This window comes from Neofelis nebulosa, chromosome 13 (genome assembly GCF_028018385.1).
Source record: "Neofelis nebulosa isolate mNeoNeb1 chromosome 13, mNeoNeb1.pri, whole genome shotgun sequence".
Lineage (NCBI taxonomy): Eukaryota > Metazoa > Chordata > Mammalia > Carnivora > Felidae > Neofelis > Neofelis nebulosa.
In genome coordinates, this window is record NC_080794.1 from 54,959,198 (window position 1) to 54,983,362 (window position 24,165).

Genomic DNA, 24,165 nt, shown 5'->3' on the forward strand with positions numbered 1-24,165 from the left:
TCACAACAGAAACAGGCTTTATTTCAACCAGACAAGTGAATACTTCAGTTAACATCGAGTTCTCCAAGACGTGAAGATATGGCAATTAAAGATGGTGCTCAGGAGGCAGAGAAGGAAAGATTCACCACGGAGTAATCATAGTGCCTGCAAAGATCCCTTTCAACAATATGCTCAGTTCAAAAGATTAATCAGTTCTAAGTCATTAGACCTCATGCGTTTCAATATTTGTACAAGACTCTCATTTGAAAGTTACCCATCGGTGCCAATGACATCTTTCAAAAAAGAAAAAAAATATGTATAGATAGATCAGTACCATGATTTTTTTAATATTAGAAACTGAGATTGAAATGCAGTTTTCAGTTTGAAATACTTCAAATCAAAAAATTATTATTTAAGATGGCTTGTTACAAAGCTCCTATGTACATACGTGTACAAAACAAATAGGTGTTATTACCTGACACGTCAACCCATGACTTCTCCCCCATCTCCCAATGTGAACGGTTAATCTACTGGGAGACTTCACCTGGGAAGTTCCAATGTCCTGCATAAGGATTTGCTGCCACTCATATGGTGGGTATGAATGAGGACAGTTCATCAGAGAACACAATTTAATATAACCTAACGTAAAGTAAATCCAACAAAACACTGTATATTCATTGTATATCATTTTCAACTTTTGCCTGACTCATAAAATTCATGAACGCTTTCGATCTCGTGCTTCACTCTTAGTGAGCTGATCAGCCCCTTCATTGGTACAAACAATTACATTAAAGAAAGGTATTGGAGAGGAGAGGGAGTCATCTGACAACAGAAACAGGGGGAAGGACTCTCTTTCTCCATAAGACATTCAAACAGAAAAAAAACAAGACAAAAAAAAGGTAAAGAAACAAACAAACAAAATAGTGTTCACAGTAAAGCATGCCAGATTTGTAGTTTCATTTGAAACCAACAGCAAATCATGAAACGTCATGATGAATATAAGTAAAGGTAAGATCTCCTAGAGTAATTACTAAATGAAGTTAAAATTACCACACTGATCAGTAAACCCCAGAAGAAAAATAAACAGCACTTACACTTCGGGTCCTTCTTAAACCTCATACAACTTTTCAAGGTTAATGCATAAAATTCATAGGTTTGGCCTCTCTGCACAAATGTGTGTGTGTGTGTGTGTGTGTGTGTGTGTTTTAAAAATACAGTATACAGAAAAAACTCTTGTATTCCCCATTTTGAATCATAAGCTCAAAACCCAAGAGTAAAAGATCAGCTAGAAGGATTTTAAATTATTTACAAATCCAGCAGGTTCATCTGCCATAATGGCTTGGCTTCCGTCCCATAGCGACATCTACCTTCTCCAGCGACAGGTCTCAGGTCTCTGTTCTCACAGAAGGCTCTTCTATCCACTGTCATCACTACTGGTCATCAGTCATCTTGAACAGTTCCAGCAGTGCCCCAACAGCTCCGAAATAACCCTACAAAAGCAATGGGGAAACTTGTGCACGGTTATCTCTAAACAGCCAGATACCTCCTGTTTTTCATAATTCTGGGAATGCTGCCCCCTAATGTTGTAGATGAGAAAAACTTCAAACCTGAACCCTGCCATGCACAGTAGAACAATAATAATAATATTTAGAAGATATACCTGTTTTTCTTTCCTTTTTTTAATGTTTATTTATTTTTGAGAGAGAGAGAGACAGAGTGCGAGTGGGGGAGGGGCAGAAAGAGAGGGAGACACAGAATCCAAGCAGGCTCCAGGCTCTGAGCTGTCCTGTCAGCACAGGGCCGATGCAGGGCTCGAACTCACAAACGCTGAGATCATGACCTGAGTTGAAGTCAGACACTTAACTGAACCACCCAGGCGTCCCCAAAATTGTTCTTCTAGAAAAAGTTTTCAAAAATGTTTATTTATTTTTGAGAGAGACAGAGAGAGAGAGTACGAGTGGGGGAGGGACAGAGAGAGAGGGAGACAAAGAATCCCAAGCAGCCGCCACACTGTCAGCGTAAATTGCAACATGGGGCTCGAACCAACCAATAGTGAGATCATGACCTGAGCTAAAATTGGATGTTCGACTGACTAAGCCACCCAGGCACTCCTACGCTAAAAATTGTTCTAAGCACTTTACACGAATTTACTCATTCAATCTTCACAATAACTTTATGAGATAAATATTATTATCATCCCACTTTACGAAGACTCACACAAAGATGGAGACGTACAGTTATTGTCTAAGTTCTCCTAGTCAGTTAAGATGCTGTGCTCTTAACTGCTCAGCTGACTACTTCTCAATCCTACTAGTGGAATGAATGAGAAGGAGTGAATGAGGACCCCTGAGGCGGGGCAGGAAAATCACCTCACCAGCACCTCCCAGAAGTTCTCTCTCCACAGTGTCCTCCAGGAAGGCCTGCCTAAGCCAGAGTGAATTTAAGAACGCAGAGAATTTTCTTTTTTTTTTTTTTTTCAACGTTTTTTATTTATTTTTGGGACAGAGAGAGACATAGCATGAACGGGGAAGGGTCAGAGAGAGAGGGAGACACAGAATCGGAAACGGGCTCCAGGCTCTGGGCCATCAGCCCAGCCCAGAGCCTGACGCGGGGCTCGAACTCACGGACCGCGAGATCGTGACCTGGCTGAAGTCGGACGCTTAACCGACTGCGCCACCCAGGCGCCCCAGAACGCAGAGAATTTTCTGAGAGATATTTACAAGGGACTATAAAAACGCCCCACTTTCATTGGCCATAAAGACTAAGTTACGATATGTGCATAACAAAGCAAAGCTGTAGTCCACAGAGGCCTAGGATTGTACAAACCAATACAGGTGACTACATTTTCACCTACAGAAATGACTTTCCCCAAAATGTTGGATCTCACTCCCTATTTTACCACCAACTAACACCCATGTGCCTTGTAGATGGCTTTTAATTCCTGATGGCTTGCAGGGTTTGTTTTCTGCCTTAGTTGAAGAGAATCTGGACTTAGGGTTGCCAGATAAAATACAGATAAATGCCAGATAAAATAACTGTGTCCTGTGTTTTTAATCACTAAATATGGCAACTCTAGCTGAACTAGAACAGTGGTTTTCTTTTTTCATTTTAATTGCCTTTTTAAAGCTGAGGTGCTTTCTTCTTTTTCAAACAAAACCTTAGGTGGAAACGATAGACAAGCAGATAAAAAGGGAGCTGCTCTGGTTGGAGGGGGAGGGGGGTAAAGGTTCTCGGACTCTATTCCCCCAAAGTTCTATCACTCCATGCTATAGGTTGGCCGAAAAAACACAAAACAAAAAAAAACCGGCTTTCTTTAGTATTAAGTTCTATCACTAAGCCTTAAGTCTTTCCTATTTAAATTCTTATTGCTTTAGCTACTTTAAGAAAACAAATATGGGCTTAGAAAACTGTAAGTAACTTATAAATGCATCAGCGACTTTTCAAATAAATAATTCAGTTTGGAGATGAGAAAAATGCCACAGTACTTATTCATTACAAGTTTGCAATATTGGTTCTCTCAAAGTTTTTTCTGCTACAATATACCCCAGGGATTAGGTACCTCCTGTGATAAATAAACTGTCGCTCTCTATAATACTGATTTTATTTTATTTTTAAGTTGATTTATTTAGAGACAGAGCGAGCACAAACAGGGGAGGGGCAGAGAGAAGGAGAGACAGAATCCCAAGCAGGCTCCATGCCATCTGCCATCAGTGCAGAGCCTGATGCGGGTCTCAAACTCGTGAACTGTGAGATCACGACCTGAGCAGAGATCAAGATCAAGAGTTGGACACTTAACCGACTGCGCCACCCAGGCGCCCCTTAAAGTACTGATTTTAAAGGTGGTGGTGGAGGAAGTGGGCAAAAGAGAGGGAGGTCCCTCGCTTACTGTTAGAAACCTCTGATGTATAGAATTATGGAAACTCCATATAAGGGACTCTGAATTAACTGATCTCCGCTTCCTGTGCAAACAGGTTGCTAACGCCTAGGGACACCAGCCTCTCTGGGCCACCAGGCTGCTCTGAGCAGCCCTGGCACTTCCGTTCCTGCCAGCAGAGTTGTCTGCTTGCCAAGAGTCAGCTGTGTTTATCCTCAGATTTGTTTAGGACACTTTTATTGTTAATGTCGTAATCTAATTTAATTATGTATCATCTAAACCAATAAAAAGAGTACAAAATAAAGGGACACTTCTATGAAAATCCAGTTAAATTCTCAAAAAAAATTTTTTTAATATTTATTTTTGAGAGAGAGACAGAGAGAGAGAGAGAGAGACAGAGTGTGAGCAGGGGAGGGGCAGAGAGAGAGAGGGAGACACAGAAGGTAAGACAGGCTCCGGGCTCCCAGCTGTCAGCACAGAGTCCAACGTGGGGCTTGAACCCATGAACCGTGAGATCGTGACCTGAGCTGAAGTTGGATGCTTAACCAACTGAGCCATCCAGGAACCCCCAGTTAAATTCTTGAAAAAGACTGAAAAAAGCAGTCACAAACCTCTCTACGTAGGTGGATACCAAATATGAAAGGTTGAGGAGAAAATCTAGGATTATGCAAACAAATTGCTTCATAAGTATCTTTAATTTCTTAATCCATTTTAAAGACACAGATCAGACATCAAAGAAGCTATATAATACTTGCAGATTATGAAAAAAAGGATAACAGCAGGGGCGCCTGGGTGGCTCAGTCGGTTAAGCCTCCGACTTCAGCCCAGATCATGATCTCATGGTTCATGGGTTCGAGCCTCCAGTTGGGCTCTGCGCTGCCAGTGCAGAGCCTGCTTGGGATTCTCTCTCTCTCTTTCTTTCTCAAAATAAATAAATAAACTTTAAAAAAAACAGAAAGCAAAACAGCAGAGTTCCAATCAGCAGAAATCCATGCTCCAGTTCCAATCCATGCTCAAAATAAACCTTGGTCCTACACTGAAAAATTTGTGAGTGAATGAACATTTATACATTTTATATTAAAATGGTTAAAGTAGAGAGATATTTTTTAATGATTACCCATTTTACCTGATTTTTAAAATTATTATTAACCAACTACAAGTCCTGATTGTTGGAGAAGAAAGCTTCCATTTTATATATAGTTCTTCTTTATCCTTTGTCTAAGTGCAAAGTTTAAATGGCAACTCTTTCTATTTGACCAATTTTAAAACGGAGGGACTCACTCGAAAGTTAGACAACACCCAATACACTCCACGCAGGATGACTAAGTCCATGTAGACTTGACCTACCTCGTGTTCCAAAAACAGAGCTTTTAGCTGTCCTTTGGACCAAAAATCCATTGCATATGCTAGCAGTTTCATGGAGATCATATTGATTCTGAGAAAATTCCCAACAAACACAACTCTGTCAATATTCTGGAAAAAAAATGAAAGGAAAACAATGAAATGATAGTATAAAAGTAGCATGTAGCAAAGACCCAGTGTTCCATACTCCATGTGCTCCCAGGACCTTCAACAGTGAATTTTTTTAAGTGAAATTATTTCAGCATTTCCGAGATGAAGTTGAACAAACGTCATAGTGCATTCCACAAGAATGAGAGGGTGAGATTCTGGTTGGGCGAGGCAGAGACCTCTACTGGGCTTGTTTGCAGGTATTATGTTAGATTGACTTAGGTCTGATATGAAATTCAGCTACCAACACACATATATAAAATTGTAATTGGAGTCTAATTCAGCTAAATTTGCTTATGCATTCCTCCAATCCCTCAAATTCCAGCTATAAATTATTATTATAAACAATTCATAAATAAAACGGCAATGGTATTATTATTCATCCAACAGGTTTGCCCCATTTGCTCTGTACCAAACACCAGGAATACAAAAAGAAACAACTCCCAGTCTCTACCCTTAGGATGTATGGTGGACTATCCTGTTTGGTCAGCATGTGGGTTAAAATATGGAAAAGAAAAATATGCTTATAGCTTTGGTGACATGGATGTGGATTTGCATTCTGTACACACACTTAACACTGAGCTCAGCCTGTCTACCATGCAAAAGCTGGTCACTACCATTCATTCACAGAGTCAGTTGCTATGGTCACTTATGTCAAATGGAAGAGAGACTTGGAAGCTGACATTATTTTCTGTTCAGTCTATCAGGAATAATCAGGATCTAGGAACATGGCCTCTTAACCGTCTCTAGTTTTGACAGTGTAAGTTGATGAGCCCATTAATTACAGTGAAAAGTTTCCAAGGGTGGACGGGTGGGAGGTGGTTTTAATAAGCTTCCACAAATAACAATGGTAGCTATTGGTGGCTCAGTTGGTTAAGCATCTGACTCTTGATTTCTACTCAGGTCATGATCTCACGGTTGGTGAGACTGAGCCCCGAGTTGGGCCTGCGCTGACAGCACAGAGTCTGCTTGGGACTCTCCCTCTCCCTCTGCCCCTCCCCCACTCAGGTGCATGCTGGCTCTCTTGCTCTCTCTCCCTCCCTCCCTCAAAATAAGTAAGTAAACATTTATAAAAAATAAAAATAACATTGCAGTAGGAAAGATATAACATTCACATGTATTCTCATGTAAAAAAGCAAGAGGCAATATTCCCGGAAGTGCATATTGAAGTATATGAGTTAGGCTGATATGACGTCTGGTATTTGCTTTTAAATATTTTAGCAAAACAGAGAGGAGGAACAAAAGGAGGAGAGAGGAGCAGAGGGAGGAGGAAGAAGAAAACAGATAAGGTGTGTGTGGCAAAGTCTTGATAACTGTTGAGTCTGGTTAATAGATATACGGAGGTTCTTTATACCATTCGACTCCTTTACGTAGGCTTATCAATTTTCATAATAAAAAGTTGATAAACAATCAAAGCAAGACATACAATAATATGTAAAGGGTGAATTGTATGAGTGAGATTATATCTCAATAAAAGTGTTGTTAAAAAAAAAGAATGTTGTAGAGTTTGCTGCCTTTGGAAGGAAATGTTTCTCCTTCATTGCATACAAGATAGAATAAAACCCCAAAAGTGGAGAACAATGGCTACCTCTAGTGAGGCTAACATTTCCAGATGGAAATGGAAATTTCCAGGTGAAAATACTTACTTCCTCATATACGCTTTCGGTGTCTTTAGAACTCTGTGTTGTGTTTTTTTTTTTGCTGCCTTTGGAAGGAAATGTTTCTCCTTTATTGCATACAAGATAGAATAAAACCCCAAAAGTGGAGAACAATGGCTACCTCTAGTAAGGCTAACATTTCCAGATGGAAATGGAAATTTCCAGGTGGAAATACTTACTCACTTCCTCATATACTCTTTCGGTGTCTTTAGAACTCTGTGTCATGTGCTTTTTTTTTTTTTTAATGTTTATTTTTGAGAGAGAGAGAGAGCATGTGTGCACACGGGTGCGTGAGCAAGGGAGGGGCAGAGAGAGAGGGGATAGAGGATCCAAAGCGGCCTCCGTGCTGACAGCAGAAAGCCTGATGGGGGGCTTGAACTCACGAACTATGGGATCATGACCTGAGCCCAAGTCCGACGCTGGGTCCGAGGCACCCAGGCGCCCCATGTGTTTGTATTTTCTATCCAATAATATGAATAAAGAGTTTGATGTTGATGGAGAAGCATTTTACAGGATTCCAATAATCACAGCAAAAATATTTTAGAATCTGTAAACGTGGTGCCCCTCTATGAAGTAGCCGAGTTCAAGGGCTCTCCACTCTGTGACTCCAGCACGCTAAGCAATGACTGAAGAGCTCACACTATGGCTCTGACAGGAAACCCTGCTGCCACTTTGTGGTGTGCCCACAGGGAGCCTGCGCTGGCAGGTCACCGGCTAATAAAGCCCTTGCCCAAGGTCACCGGGTGGGTGATTCCTCTCATCGGCCATACTTAAAAAAAAAACCCCACCATTTTTGCTACACTCCAACAATAAATGGTAGGAAATTGAGATCAAGAGTGAAAAATAAAACCAGTCGACCTCCCCCTAAAGTGATTATGATTTCTGTAAAAAGACCTGCTGGCTCACTCAAAGTGCGTGGAAAGCAGGGGAAAGGGCATCTATGACCCTGTGGGGCAGGGACATTGCCATCCAACTGACCTTTGTGAGTATGTGAGGACAGCCCACTACACACATATTGGTCAGGCTTTGTTTGGCTACCTGGAAAAAACTCCCTTTAAAGGTTAAGGTCAAAAAATAAATCCTCTGTTAAAATGAGTCCCATGACTGCAGTGGACTTTGAAAGGCACATGGCTGGAATACATTCTTTCTTTCCATTTCAGCCTTGCATTTAAACTCCTGGCCTTTCATTTAAACTCCATCTCAGACAGGGACTTAAAAAAGTTGTGACCCTGAGCCACAGACCAGTGGCATATTCTGTTCAAAGTTGTAACCCCAGAGCTCAAAGGCCGGGCTGGCACCACCCGTCATAAAGATCGCCTCTTACCGTGTTTAAAACCCCACTGTTCGACTAGGAGGGGGCAGGGGCTGGTTTCTGCAGTACCTGTAATGTTCTATTTCTTGATCTGAGTGGTGGTTATACAGGCGTGTGAAAATTCAAGCTGTACACTTAGCATTTGACCGTCTTCTGTATGTATTTCTATTAAAATTATATTTTTAAGAACTCTATCACTGATGCGACTGTGATTCTTTAATATAACTTCTATTACCCGTTGCATGTTACATGTTCCTAACCCCTTTCTTGTCTTCCTAACACAACTCAGTGAGAGCCATGCTACTTTACAGGTCTCGTCTTTCAGGAAAAGAGTTCTATTTTCCTGCAGGAATCCTGCAGTGTTTCAAATCATGTTACCAAAACTTTGCCTGTCACCGGCTCCACCCCTTTTTCTGCCTGGGGCTCTGGCTGGCCTCGGCTGTAGCAAGCTCTCTATGCTTTGATAGCCCTGTACAATGCTGCTTGAACTCCATGCCACAAGGCAACACTGTAAAGAAGCTGAAAGCAGAGAGAATATCAACTCTTGCAAGGGGAACACTTTACCTGCAGTTATTTGCAAGGATGCACAGTCTTTCCCTCACATTTCAGTAGGTACGTGGTGATAATGATGGTCAGAGAGGCAATGCTAGGTGTGGTAAATTTTACCTGGTTTCCATGATTAGATGGCTTACCATTTATTATCCAGTGCCTCTTAAAAATAAGACACATGCTCCTTTCCATTTCCCAGAACACACCCCTCACGTTCTACAAGATGTGATTAGGACAAAGGGCAGGCTTCCCAAGGATCTACAATTTTGTAAGGGTCAACAGTTTTGCACCGCTAAAGATGATGTGTAGGAATGACACAAGTCTTTCTCTGGGTTAAGGCCTTACCTCATTCAACGCACACATCCGAGCAATGGAGCCAATGTTGTTGGTGATGGTGACCAGTGTGGCTCGGGCGAGGTCTTCCTTGCTGATGGAATCTCGCTTTTCCTTACTCATCATGTTGCCAAAGCTATGTTGGAAATATTAGCGAGAGTGTTCAAAATCATCCTCAGGCAGGTCCCACGCTTTCACCAAAGTACTGTGGAAAGCCTTATGAATAACTGTTCAAGTTCAAATGACCTGATTTGGCTACCATGGTTTACAAGCAGACAGGATTACGATATGAATGGTTGGCTGCCCTTTTTTTTTTTTTTTTTTTTTTTAAATAGGGGCAAAGTAGCATGGCTATTAATGGGGAAAAAAATTTTTTTTAATGCTCTCTAGATATATTAGACAAGAATGGAACAGGGGAAACTGTTGCAGTTTTCCAGAACTTCTTTCAAAGCTGCCCTATTTTAACACAAGCATCAAAGGCTAAACATCTCAGTGCTTTCTAAAGGGTGGGAGATCAAGTCTGAGCTCCAATAACCATAGATACTTGCACCAGGCTGGTGGGTTGACATTTTTAAAAATAACTAAGTGAATGGCCAGGGTGGAGAGGTTGCCTTGTTTAAACACTATGGCTCCTAGCTACTTCGTCTCTACCTTGATGCTACAGCGGATCCTTGAAGGCCAAATCGTTCATAGTCTCCTCCGTAAATGTCCTTCACCAGCTTATCAACATTGGTGCTGTCGCCTTTAGCTGCCATTTCCAGAGCTTCTTCAAAGGTCTCACAACCAGTCAGCAAGCAACATAGGCCTAGGAATGTTCCACCTCCAAGACTGAAGGAACAATAAGGTTTATTTTTAAATTTTACTTTAAGATATGCCCATCCGAGTCCCCAACTACAACAAGGTCACTAATACGGGTTAATAAAAACAGAAGAAAAACAAAGGGGCACTTGAATTTTGTGGAGGGTGCAAAATAGCTTGAGGGTAGATTGGATTAAAAAAAAAAAAAAAGGGCAGAGGCTAAAAAGAAACACCAAGGAAAACTTGCCCCTGAATTGAAGAATAAAACCAGAGAAAGACTTTCACTGATTTCCGTTGTGAGACCTTCAGCTAGCCACTAACCTACGAATCTCACTGAGTCTTCTCACCTATAAAATGGGGCCGAATCAGGATCTCTCTTATGTAAAGTGGTCTGAAAGCAGCAAATAACCAGAGAAATGACTGCTATGAAAAAAAAAATGTAGCTTCATACAAATACTTGGAAAAAGAAACCTTGTGTACACGAAGTTCACAAGTGCAGAGCCAGACTGACCTAGGGCTGTGAGGAACGGCCTGCCCAGAAGCTGTTATCTTTTACCTTGACCTCTAGCAGACATAATCTCATTGAACCTTCTTAGAAATTTCTAAACGGAAACCACTGATGGCTCACATACTGGATTTTTTTCTGGTAGACTCTGGAAAAGGTTATTAATATTTTACTTACGACCCAGTAGTCAAAAATGGTAACAAAGGTCATAAAACAGTTTCAACGCTCAGCTATGTTTTAGAAGCTTTCAGTCGTTTTGGGGAAAAGTCTTCTAAAATAGTCTCTTTAGACAAAATTAGAAACTAATTATGGTAGTTGAGAATGAATTTAGTTGCGTCTTAATGTCAACGTTACGTGACAGAAAGAGAAGCAGGCTTGGAGTGGAGCTATCACCAGTGACCTCCGGGCAGGGAAAGAGGCACTGACCCAGGCCTGGGTTTCACTCTACCGCGTAGACGAGCAAATGCAGAAGAGCCAATTGCTTAGGTCAGTTTTGTCCTCGAGCTCCCCGAGCTGCTAGCCCTGGGAAGCCCATGTGTGTTTGGGTACTGGCTTTTTAGTTCTAAGAGAAAATTCAAGTGGAGGTGAAGGTCATTTTAAATTTAAATTTGAAGCAAGAAACTTTAGGGGAAACTATATTTTCTGTCAGTAACTGTCAACAAGAAGGTGCCAGATTATACACAGGCACACAGTTCTTTAAGTTGTATCTAAAAGGAAACTGTATGTGATATTTCTTAAATAGTGATTCTTACAAAAATACATACTTGATTGAAACGATAGCTCCTCGTGGAAAATTATGTAGCTAGGCATCACCAGAGGCAGCTACCCACACTGAAGGTGCAGTAGCAGGAGGAAATAAAGATCTCATGGACATCCCTGCCTTGGCAAGTCCGTCACAGTAGACATTTGGATTTCCTCTAAGAAAACTTATTTACATTTAACATGGTGTGGCACACACGTTGTCGGTTTCAGTGTGCCCTCCAAAGCTAGTATATTTTGGTGGGGACAATTTTTGGTTTGCGTGCCATCTGGATTTGTCTCTGTATGTTTTTAAGTCATTTCTCATGCTTCTAGCTGCTTTCATCCATGCTAATAACCTTTCTTTGAACATCAGGCATTCCTGTCAATCAAGGCAGTCAACAACCTCCTCTCAATCTAGGCAACCGGAGACATTGGCGGACTTAGAAAGAAGGCAATTCGTCAACTGATGTGTTGGTATGAGTGGACACGGACGAGTGCTTTGTGTGGCTGGAAGATGACCCGTGGCTCCAGACAAAGCATCGGGGCTGCGTGGGGAAAGCGAGCATGCATGTGCGTCGCTGGCACGCTGCAGATGGGAGGAAAGGACGCACAGTCGCAGAAGAGCACTTTATTAATATCCTCAACCTGCTAACCAGGATTTAATCAAAGTGGTTCTCTCGCTCATGATCAGGTACATCAGTTTGTTTCCATAGACACGGTAAGACCCTCAGCAAACTGGAGACAAAAACATACTGCCAGGGAGCAGCTGTCGAATAGCATCATCATCATTTTTTTTTTTTTCCAAAAACCAACAACCTTGTAGTGAGGGATTTTAGGGAAAAGGAGAAGAAACCTTCAATTACTGAGGGCTTGTGCCCTTAAAATAGATTCCAGAACAATGAGATGAGCTGCGCTATTGCTTCCACCTAAGTTCCAAAATTCTTTACGTTCCCCTTTTAATAATCTGCACATTCCAACAATGTCAGCTGTAAAGTCCTCTTTTTTCTTTAGCTTCTACAATAAAATTGGAGTAGCGTCAATAGAACAAAAAAGGGGTCACTGCCTCATCTAGGATGCGATAAAATTACACATAACATGAAACGAACCATTTAAAATCGTATGCTTAAGGGGCGCCTGGGTGGCTCAGTCAGGTTAGCGTCCGACTTTGGCTCAGGTCATGATCTCGCAGTTTGTGAGTTTGAGCCCCATGTCCGGCTCTGTGCTGACCGCTCAGAGCCTGAAGCCTGCTTCGGATTCTGTGTTTCCCGTTCTCTGCCCCTCCCCTCTCTCTGTCTCTCTGTCTCTCTCTCAAAAATAAATAAACATTAAAAAAATAATAAAGTACTATATGCTAACTAATTTGGATGTAAATTTAAAAAAATAAAAAATAAAATTAAAAAAAATAATAAAGTCATATGCTTAAAAGAAACTGATCTCCTGTAATGATGTGGCTTCCTAAAAATAAAAATGTTTGAGAAAATAGAGTATAACATAATCACAAAAACCTGGAGTTATAGCCACCAGTTCACGATAGCAGTAGTAAACTTAAAGCTGAAGCCATTTGCTTAGATCAGTGATTCCCAAAGTGTGTTTTACAAACTGACGTTCGTTGCCGACCATAATAGTTTATATCGGTGCTTTTGTAACTTGGAAGCCTTTGGCAGAACAACTCTGGTTGGCCAAGGAAGAGCTGCAGCCCACAGAACTGATGTTTCCTTTCCTTCCCCTACCTGTGGCAGCCCTCGAAAGGGCTCTCTATGAACCTTAGTCGGCTATAGCATGTTTCCAAAACTACTGGTTGAAAAGCATTTGCAGAGTAACTTGGATATCCAGACAGGGTCTGTTGATGGTTGCAACACACCGGTCATTCATGGGCATTTACCAAGAATGGGAATTCATGAGCATGATTACACATGTAATAGAAGCCAAACACCACAATTAGCTCATTAGCAGCTGTTCAAGAAGATGATCTAGATTCCTGGAACTTCCAAGTTTGAGAAAATAGAATTAATTGTGATTGTGATGCATGAATTTGCTAAGTGTTAATCAACGAAATTATAAATATCTCTAACTGAGGAAAAGTGTTTATTTAGCTTGTTACCTTGGGACTAGCTCCTACCAATCAAGGACTCCTTCTGGGAAGAAGTCTGTAGTTTCTTCAAAACTGTACTTGTATTAGGAGATCACTCTCTAAGGTAAAACCAGCTTGGCCGAAATATTCACTTGTCTTTGACACTCGTGACAGTCCTAATACAGTCGTGGGACAGCTGTGATTCTTCTGTGAGCAAGGAAGCTTAGTTCTGTACGCTCACTGAGAAAATGTGTGCCGAGTAGCGATTAACATTCGATATTCTGGACACAAGCAGGATTCAGTCGGAGTGTGTGTGTGTGTGTGTGTGTGTGTGTGTGTATGTGTGTGTGTGCGCACGCACATGCCAAGGTTCCTCAACAGCAGTACTATTGACTTTTGCGGTTCAGTACTTTTTTGTTGTTGGGGGCTTCCCTGTGCTTTGTAGGATATTTAGCGGTGTCCCTGGCCTCTAGCCACTAGATGCCAGTCACACCCCACATCCGATTATGACAACCAAAAAAAAAAAATGTCTCCAGACATTGCCCAAGTCTCCTGGAGGACTAAATCTTCCCTTCCCCAGTGGTGAATCACACTGACTAATGCGGACCCATCACAGGGCAGAGAAATACGCCCAAAAAACAGTGCTCTTCTCCTAACGGGGAAGTTAATAGTGGAGGATTTCAGCACTAGAAATGCCCATAGAAACGACCTAAGAAAAAACCCCCTTTGTGGCACAAACAAGGGCACTGAGGCCCAGAGAAGTTCCACGATATCTTCATCTATTAACAACGACGGGTTTGATACCATGTCCAAAACCATGCATTCCACCTGGCACTGGTTCCTTAAGTTATTCCTCCAAAAACGGCTTCTGTGCTCCCATTGGTGGGAGAAACACTTCACACCGAATCCTTCACTTAGAAGTAAGAAAAACTTCCTAGATTTTGTTTACGCTAGCATTTCTCAGAGATTTCTGACACTGGATTCTTTTGCCCCTGTTGAATCACTACGAACAGGAAGCTGGGCACAACTGCCCTTGGGCGTGTGCGCGCGCTAAAAGCAAGGCACCCCGCCCAAGTGCAGCTGCGGCACTGTCTTCCCGTCAGTTGCACTTGCAGAGTCCCTGTGCCCTGTGCCAACCATTCTGGCTTTCAGCTGGAACATTTACTCAGGGTAAAAAAAAACATTTTTTGTAAACCCAGTTTGCTTCACTGGTTGCAGTGGTGATTTATTTCAAGCCACGCATCCTGTGCCAGGCACCAAGGAAATTCCAAGAGAAGGTTTCTTCCGAAGCCCTCTCTGACCATCCCAAGCATCCTTTCTTCTGGATTCTACTCTCTTATTGTCCCTGCCATTCATTTGGCACTTAACATGGACTGCCTTCAGTTTGGTGTGTGCTAATCCTTCCCTCAACCTGACCAGTTTCCAGCAGGGTAAGGACTGTGTTTTATTCACCTTTATATAAAGCATCCTTCTACTATTTTAACATATCATGCAATAAATCCTTCCTGGTTGGCTGAGGAGCGTAAGATCCTTCTTTTAAAAATGTACTCAGTACAAAGAATCTTTTTACAAACTGATCTTCAAGAGAGACGCCTGGATTTAAGTACAGAAAGGTTCTTCTAGTAGAAACCATGTTTACCTGGTCCCTGTAACTCTTTTATAGTTGTCCTTGGAGTACACTGCTAGGATGCTGACACCCGAGCCCATGTTCACCAGCAACATAGGGTATGGGTTATCAAGGCAGTACGGCTTTTTTTGACACAATTCAGGATTTGTGGGATTTTCAAAATAGTAACATTCTGGCTTGCCATTGAAGCCAATGGAGTCGACGTAAAGCAGGCCCTGAATCAGACAGTCCAGTTCATCCAGTTTATGGAGCTGCAGGTCAGCAATCTGAAAGAGAACAAAACCTCATGAGAGAGGCTATGACCACTTCCGGGGAAGCCCCGTAGGCTTTTAGCTGGACTTAAAATGTGTTATTAACAGTAAAAGCATGACAATATTTTTGAAACACTGAGTTGTGCAATCTGGTTGTAATTAGTCATTCTGCCAGAGAAGCACCTTTGCCGGACATCGTGTCTGCCCAGAGTGGGAAATGAGGGACAGGAAATTGCCTGCTTTCCGGGAAAGCATCCAGTAGCATGTGTCATGGGTTGAACTGGTGGGCCCTGAAAGGTATGTTCATGTCCTAATTTTTAGAGCCTGTGACTGTTACCTGATTTTGAAAAAGGGTCTTTGCAGATGTTATTCAGTTAAGGATCCTGAGATGAAGAGAACATCCTGTATTATCTGAGTGGACTCTAAGTCCACTGCCGAGTTTCCTTATGAGACACACAGTAAAGAGCTGATGGCCAGAGGAGAAGGCCAGGTGAAGACAGAGGCAGAGATTGGAGTACTGCACTACAGGCCAACAAATGCCAATGGCCACCAGAAGCTGGAAGAGGCAAGGAAAAGAATCTGCCCGAGAGCCTCTAAGGGAAATGTGGTCCTGCCATCACCTTGATTTGGGTCATGTGGCCTCCAGAACTATGACTGAATCCATTTCTGTTGTCTTAAGCCACTACGTTTGGGATAATTTGTTACAGCAGCCACAGAAAACGAACAGAGCGCATCGCTAAGACCGGGGCTCCCCTGCAGGGCAGAGAGTGAGAATGTTCTGAGAGCAGAGAGAATCCCACACTTCTTTGACATGATGAGGTCCTTAGGGAGGCACAGCGAGCCTAGGAGCTGGAGACAAACACCTTTGAGCCTTTGAAATCCAGCTCTCCTTTTCCCAGGCCTGGGCTTTGGAGTTTAGATAGACTTGGCTTTGAATTCTAGCTCTAACACTTAACTGAGGGATGTGGGGCAAGTTATTGAACTTGTCAAGCCTCAGGCTGCTTCTCTGTAAAATGGGGATGATATCCACTGTACAGTGTTGTTGTAGAGATTTCATGATAATAATATATGTACAAAAGGCTCAAAAGATGTTGGCTATTTTATTAATAGTGGAGGTGGTCCTAAAGTGCCTTTTCATGCTCCTCTGAGACAAAAACTCCCATTCTCCCAGGTACAGGGGGAAAAAAGAAAATGGGAATGAGTTGGCTGTGGGGCAGGCTTAGGGGAGAATGGCTCCTTTGCATCCTCAAAAGTTTAATTCATAGCCCCCAAGAGTCGTATTATTGCTGGTCCATATGTCTCAGTTGAGGATAATTTCGCATGGACAAAAAAAGAAAGAAAGAAAGAAGGAAAGAAGGAAAGAAGGAAAGAAAGAAAGAAAGAAAGAAAGAAAGAAAGAAAGAAAGAAAGAAAGAAAAAATCTAATAATCATCAACATGAGTTGAGGATCATTTCCTATGGACTAAAAAAAAAAGAAAAAAGAAAATCTAAAAATCATCAACATGACACTGAACTAATGAAAGAAGATAATTTGTCAGGTCTAACTTAAATTAAAAAATATATATATCTTTGGGGCGCTGCGTGGATGGCTCAGTCGGTTGAGCGTCCAACTTCGGCTCAGGTCACAGATTCACGGACTTCACTGTCTTTCTCTCTCTCTCAAAAAGAACAAGAAATAAAGATTAAAAAAATCTTTAAGAAAATAATAGCTAGTGGGGCGCCTGGGTGGCGCAGTCGGTTAAGCGTCCGACTTCAGCCAGGTCACGATCTCGCGGTCCGTGAGTTCGAGCCCCGCGTCAGGCTCTGGGCCGATGGCTCGGAGCCTGGAGCCTGTTTCCGATTCTGTGTCTCCCTCTCTCTCTGCCCCTCCCCCGTTCATGCTCTGTCTCTCTCTGTCCCAAAAATAAATAAAAAATGTTAAAAAAAAAAAAAAGAAAAAAAAAAGAAAATAATAGCTAGTGTTTATTGTGTATTACATGCTAAGAACTTGTAGTAGATCATTTAATTCTCAGGGAACCCAAAAGTAGGTATTTTATCCTTTATGATTAAGGCTCCCAGAGCTTAAATAACTTTCCTTCAGTGATACAGCTAGCAAACAGCTCCCAGTGACTCCCTGTTCTTCTCTTGTCTCCACAATGCAAAGTACTTCTGGGATCTGGAAACAACCTATACAAGTGCTGTACTTAGATATTTTGCCAGAAAGGCATCGTTTTCATTATAAAAGTTAGCAGCTGGAAGAAAACTTTTGACTTCATATCACCCATCTGAATTTTCCCGTTCAACAAAACCCACTAAATCTATACCTATAGAGCAGAATTAGTTTGAACAGGTTACCAGCAAGGTGGTACAAGTTTTCTTATACAAAGAATTATTCTGTTGTTTTTTTTAAATTTAAAGATCTAATTGGCTTTGTTCGATGATTCATGAATTGGGCAGCATATCATCCAACAAGTAGAAAGGAGGTCCCCAGAAACAATCATCCTAAATGACACTTGCTGATAAAGTAAACCTATCTCATACATGGTTCCAAACATTTCCTTTTTTTACCAAGTGAAAATTTGGGGTGTGATGCAAGTAATCATATACGTTTTTTTTTTTTTAATTTTTTTTTTTAACGTTTATTTATTTTTGAGACAGAAAGAGACAGATCACGAATGGAGGAGGGTCAGAGAGAGGGAGACACAGAATCCGAAACAGGCTCCAGGCTCTGAGCTGTCAGCACAGAGCCCGACGCGGGGCTCGAACTCACGGACCGCGAGATCATGACCTGAGCCGAAGTCAGCTGCTTAACCGACTGAGCCACCCAGGCGCCCCGTAATCATATACGTTTTAAGGGGGTAATACTTTAGGTAGAAAACTACCTGGAGACCTGAAAAGATTGTATGACACATATGAAACCCCATGCTCTTCCGCTTAGAGCATTAACCACATCCGGGCTTTGTTTATGGTTCATCAGGTGCCCCTGAGCACAGCGCTCAAAGGCCTGTCCCATCGTAATTGTTTAATAAACATTTTTTTCAATGGGACAGGGAAAGTTAGCGCTTCTTGGGTCAAACCAAACTGAAAAGTATCAATTTCATCAGCCAGTCTTGGGACCATAGGTTAACCTGCTTAAAAATTAATCAGAGGTCCATCAACCATATTGACAGCCATGCCCAGAGCCAACATCACAAACGTAGAGACACGGTGTGGCACAGCTTTTATGCTGTGGAAAAAGAAAAACCTCAAGGCAAATAAACTAAGCACATACAAACTTTGATCTGAAAGAAAACATCGTTATCTCATTTTTCCCATCAAAATCATTTTCGGGGCGCCTGGGTGGCTCAGTCGGTTAAGTGTCCAACTCTTGATTTCGGCTCAGGTCATGATTTCATGGTTTGTGGGTTTGAACCCTGTGTCAGGCTCCTTGCTGACGGGGCTGAGCCTGCTTGGGGTTCTTTCTCTCCCTCTCCCACTGCCCCCCACCTCCCATCACTCCTTCTCTCTCTCTCTCTCTCAAAATAAATAAATAAACATTAAAAAAAATTTTCAAATAAAGTGCTAGCAGCGAATAAACATCTCTGCTATACATTTTACTGAGGGGTGGATATTTCCAAAGCCCAGGTCATGCATCCCCAAACTGGGAAACAGAAATTAGTCACTTTCGGAGACCTGTAGAGACCTCCCTCAAAAGTCTTCACCACTCAGGAAAAAGTCCAGGCTCCCAAGTGTTAAGCAATGGGCCAAATCCTTACTTGGATATTCAAACAGACCAACTGAAATTCAGAACAAGATGGGGATTACTCCCCAGACTTTCTACTTTGTAAATACAACTATATTAACTTTGTGGAAAGCCTAAAACAGCACGTTCAGATCCTAGCTATGGAAAAACACTCATGCTCCAAAAAACACATTTAGGTTTTTTTTTTATATCGGGGGTAACAAATGCAAATACCTACAGGAGACAGTAAGAAAACATGAAGAGTGAAGCCCTAGAGTGGATGTAAAGTAACAGGATGATGGGGATTGTTGCACACAGAACAATATACACATATTTACAATTCGCCTGTAGCCCATTGTTGCCCTATGGTAAAGGGGGCTCAGTGTAATAAATTATCTGACAGCGAATTAACTTTTAAAAAATATTGCAGGCCAACCAAACATTTCTGTGGGCTGATTCTGACTTCTATCCTACTAACTTTATATATATTCTAATGCTCATCTCTATAATGGGTCTTAAATGATGATAGATTTGAAACATCAGATCCAGCAAACACGCAGATGAAGCTATAACTAATGTGAACATCACCTTGTAACCAAGGTGTGCTGGTAAATGTTTAACAACCAGCTCTCTGGGAGCAAAAGCCCTGTTTTATAGCATTCACCAATTTCTGTGGCATAATCGCCCCCACAACGGCTAATTTCAAGCTCCCAACATGATGTCACTAACACAGAGTTGAGAAGACATGCATACAATGAGCTCTCTTAAGCCGGTAGGAACTGGCCCCAGCACCCCACTGCTTGTAAGTCTCCTCACCACTTTCAGAAAGTATGGCTTCTGCCAATTCCTAAATAATTAAGCTTAAACTACTCCCCAAATATAAAAGCAACAAACCTAAGCTTGTCCTAAGACTCAAACTCTGTGTAAATAATGGAAGCTAGTAAAAAAATTGTATGATCTCATCCGTAGGACTTGAGGCAGGGAAGCTATTATTATTATTATTATTATTATTATTATTACTCATTTTGCAGATGAAACGCATCACCAGGGGTCAGCTGTTAAGTGACCTATCCCGGATCCCAAGGCTAGCAAGTAGGGGAAGAGGTAGAGTAGAAAAAACTTTCAAACTTACAACTATGATGAACTCACATTGTTTGCCCAGTACTAAAGTCACCCGAGCAAGCGTATGGGTGAGGTGGGATTCTCAAACTATAGGACCCATCAGAATCACTAGGTGGGTTTGTTGAAACACAGACCATTGGACTCCACTCCCAGGGATTCTGACTGTATTTCTAACAATATCCCAGGTGATGTTGATGCTGCTGGGCCTTGGACCACACAGTATTAGGAGCTGAAGAGCTGGGATGAGTCCATGACTCCAGAACAGTGAGTACAGGTGTTCAATAAGGTCACATACTCTCCCTAATAGCACCTGCCCTATCTAACTCACAGAGCTATTATCTTCAAGAATCAAATGAGGGGCGCCTGGGTGGCTCAGTTGGTTGAGCATCCGCCTCTTGATTTCAGCTCAGGTCATGATCCCAGGGTCGTGGGCGTGAGCCCTGCATGGGGCTCTGCACTAAGCATGGAGCCTGCTTGAGATTCTCTCTCTCTCTCTCTCTCTCTCTCTCTCTCTCTCTCTCTCAAAAAAAAAAAAAGAATCAAATGAGACACCTCTGTTAAAATGTTTTGACTACTATAAAGAACTATACACATGGGTTCTAATTATGTGAGAAATAAAATAATTTGGGACCTCTCTTGAGTTGAAATGCACTGTTCCACTATTGGAAACACTATTTCCACAATGAAGACCCTAATTTGTAGAGGGAGTTCTATGATACCTCTATGCTAATATTAGAAAAAATGTGGGTCCTAAACACAAGGCAGGCTCAGGATACAATTAGGTGAAAGGTTCTCCTTATGTGCTTCAGCCCAGTCTGTCAAAAATAACTAAATAAGGAGTTAAATAGATAAATCTGGTAAAAAACAAAAAACAAAAACCAAAAAAACCCCAAAAACATCCCAAGAGGTTCCATATCCACTCCTACGGGGTTATTTGATGGACCTGCCCCAAACCAGCTATATTACTCCCCTGTAGTTGAGAAATAAGTCACCAAATTGTATTTTAGACATGAATAAAATACACATCTGGATGATACCCTACACTTCCCAAGGGTGCTTTTGAGGACACTGGTTCCATAAAACATATTGGAAGATGCAGAAACCACCAATGGCAGAAATGAAGAATAATTTGCATATAAAAGAGTCGATTCTGAATTACAAATTTCACTCTGGGCTCTTTTTTCTTCTCAAAGAAGACCTAGGAGACCCGAGACAGATGAATTTTTCAAACACGTTCTGTGAGTAAGAAATATAACAAAACCTCCAAGATGGCTTCTTCCTCCCTGCACCCAACAATAAAGAGGCCATAGCGTCAAGCCAGTCACAAGTGGAGAATGACATTGTCTACCAAACCTTATGCTGCTGCAATATCACGAATCAGTCCCTGGATTAATAATAGGAACCAAGCTAATAAATGTTCTTGAATGATCCACTTAGATTTAGATTTTCACATTTCCATAATTGTCCTCCCTCTTCCTGATAATTTTTCCACTATTTTTTTTTTTAATTTACTGTTTACTTATTTTTGAGAGAGAGAGACAGAGCATGAGTGGAGAAGGGGCAGAGAGAGAGGGAGACACAGAATCTGAAGCAGGCTCCAGGTCCTGAGCTGTCAGCACAGAGCCCAACACAGGGCTCGAACTCGTGAACCATGGGCTCTGAGTTGAAGTCGGACACTTAACCAACTGAGCCACCCTGGTGCCCCTCTAGTGAGTTCTTCAAAAGAAAACTCACAGAATAGAGACAGGGGATAGACAAGTCTTCTCCTTGAAGATCACTTTCTTCAATGGTGGGATTGCTCATTGGCTTATCAATTTTTAGACCATTTGTAGTTAGATTAAGTTTTTCTTCTGTGTTCCATTTTGGTGTATCATTAACTCAGAGGGCTAACTTCTGAGTGTCAGAAGTTTATTTGTGACAGTGACCCTAAAATGTTAAAAGGAGAAGAAAGGAAAAAAGGAAAGAAGAGAGGAAAAAAAAGAAGGGAAAAATAAGGAAGAAAGAATTGCAGCTTTGTTCAGTTGAAAGTATTCTACATGGGGGTCTAACTTAATGCTTCTCTCATGGTGTATAGCTCTTTCTTGTACATTCTAAATTGGATGAAGACTAGTTGATATTATTTAAGGATTTAAGTATATTTACTATAAATGAAAAAGATATAGTCATTAGATATAACAATTGCTGACTATTCAGGGTCTGCTGAACATCTTTCAGTTAGCTCTAACTACTCAGGCTTTAAAAACACATTTCTGCAAAGCTGTATTATACCCCAATCAGTAATTTTATACAATAACAATGACAGGACTTTATAGTATATATATATATGGATATATATATATATATATATATATATATATATATGGATATATATATGGACATATCCATATATATATGCTATATATCCATATATATATCCATATATATATATATATATATATATATATATATGCTATATACTGTTTTATGTTGTCAGATTCCTTAGTATATATATTGATCATTTACAACCAACCACGTAAGCACCTTCAATTTTCTACTCTGGAAAAGGGAAGAGACAAAAGCTTGCATTTAGCACACCTAAGGGTCTTAGTACTTACTGTTCCCTCTGCCTAAAATACCCTTCCCCAGATACTGGTCTGATGTGCTTCATTACTTCTTTTGGTTCCCGCACCAATGTTACCTCATCACACTAAAATCTCCCAACACTCCCTATCTCCTTTACTCTGCTTTTTTCCTTCCTCCATAATATACATACATATATGTGTGTGTGTGTGTGTGTGTGTGTGCGTGCACGCGTGTGTGTAGTGGCGGTACATTCTATATTCACTTGCTTATTTAATTACTGACCATCTCCCCACACTATAAGGTATCTCCTCAAGGGCAGGGGCTTTGTTTTGTTCCCAACAGTACTTGACGCCCAGAAGGAGCACAATACATACTTGTGTACTGTGGACAGAGGATGGTAAGACCTATTCATCCTCACAAACTTTGGAAGGATAGGGGCACATAACTCAGCACCCTGGCAAACAGGCTACGGGAAGCGATGAATTCTGTCTTCGCTTTGGCTGAGACTGAGCATGGAAACAGAAGGCAACCCATTTACTTTTTTATGGATGTACGCCCCCAGCTGGCCAGGCTGTTTGGCAAATACTCCAGACTTGCTCCCTGCTCCAATCTATTCATTAGGCTCCAACAGCCTGCCTGAAGGAGCAGCGCCTTCTTTACTTTGGTGGTAATAAGGTATGACCTTGCTTAGTTCAGAACCTTGAGAAACACACTTGCCCACGGCTAACATATATTGAGTAACTTTCTCTCAGAATGTACATTACCCAGAAGGAGGAACGGAGGCATTGAGGGATGTTGCATAAATGCTCTAGGTCACCTTGCTTCCCTTTAAGCTCCCTAGTGGAGGTGTTCAGATAGGCTGACACAAGGAAGCTCCTAGCACTAGGGCTGGCTCAGCATTTTCTCCTGAATCAGAATTGAGCTGACACCCTAGTGCTTACAAGGGGGCACTACCACAGTCTCTTCGTTTTAAAAAATGTTTTTAAGTTTGGTTATTTATTTTGAGAGAGAGACAGAGAGAGTGAGCAGGAGAGGGACAGAGAGAGGGAGAGAGAGAATCCCAAGAAGACTCTGTTCTGTCAGCATGGAGCCTGACATGGGGCTCGAACTCATCAGTGTGAGATCACAACCTGAGCCAAACCCAAGAGTGGGACGCTTAACTGACTGAGCCACCCAGGTGCCCACTACTGAAGCCTGTCTCTCTTCAGCTTTAGTTTCCTTATCCATGTAGGCCACGAATGCTATACTTTCTGGTCTCCGAAGGTGACTTCAGGCTCTGATGTCCTAGAACTCCTCCCTCTTCTCTTCATTTTCCTGCCACTTTTCTACAGATGATGAAACTAAAAAGGGATATGTCTTGCTCGAAGTCACCCAGCTGGTTAAATGCAGAGACAACACTAAAATTCAGGTTCAGTGCTTTTCCAATGATGAATTCAAATTTAATTTTCATGCCCCTGGATCTCAGCCTTTTCAGTTTCCAAACTCTTTGATCATTGGGTCCCTTTGGTGGGAAAGAGATGCCATGTACCCCAGGCTTTGAAAACGTGTATTTTGTAACTCATCTCACTACATTT

The 24,165-nt window shown here is 41.6% G+C and overlaps 1 protein-coding gene across 5 annotated transcripts in view; it reads right to left on the minus strand.

Annotated features, from left to right (window-relative positions):
* Positions 1–24,165, minus strand: part of PANK1 (pantothenate kinase 1) — a 102,930-nt gene continuing 78,765 nt past the window's right edge. For all 5 annotated transcript variants that reach the window (XM_058697132.1, XM_058697131.1, XM_058697130.1 and 2 more), the window contains 5 exons: positions 14,969–15,222; positions 9,866–10,042; positions 9,227–9,350; positions 5,201–5,326; positions 1–1,469 (listed from right to left, as the gene is read on the minus strand). In XM_058697132.1, the coding sequence (XP_058553115.1) occupies positions 1,410–1,469; positions 5,201–5,326; positions 9,227–9,350; positions 9,866–10,042; positions 14,969–15,222 (741 nt within the window). In that variant the 3' untranslated portion in view covers positions 1–1,409. The remainder of the gene's footprint in view (positions 1,470–5,200; positions 5,327–9,226; positions 9,351–9,865; positions 10,043–14,968; positions 15,223–24,165) is intronic.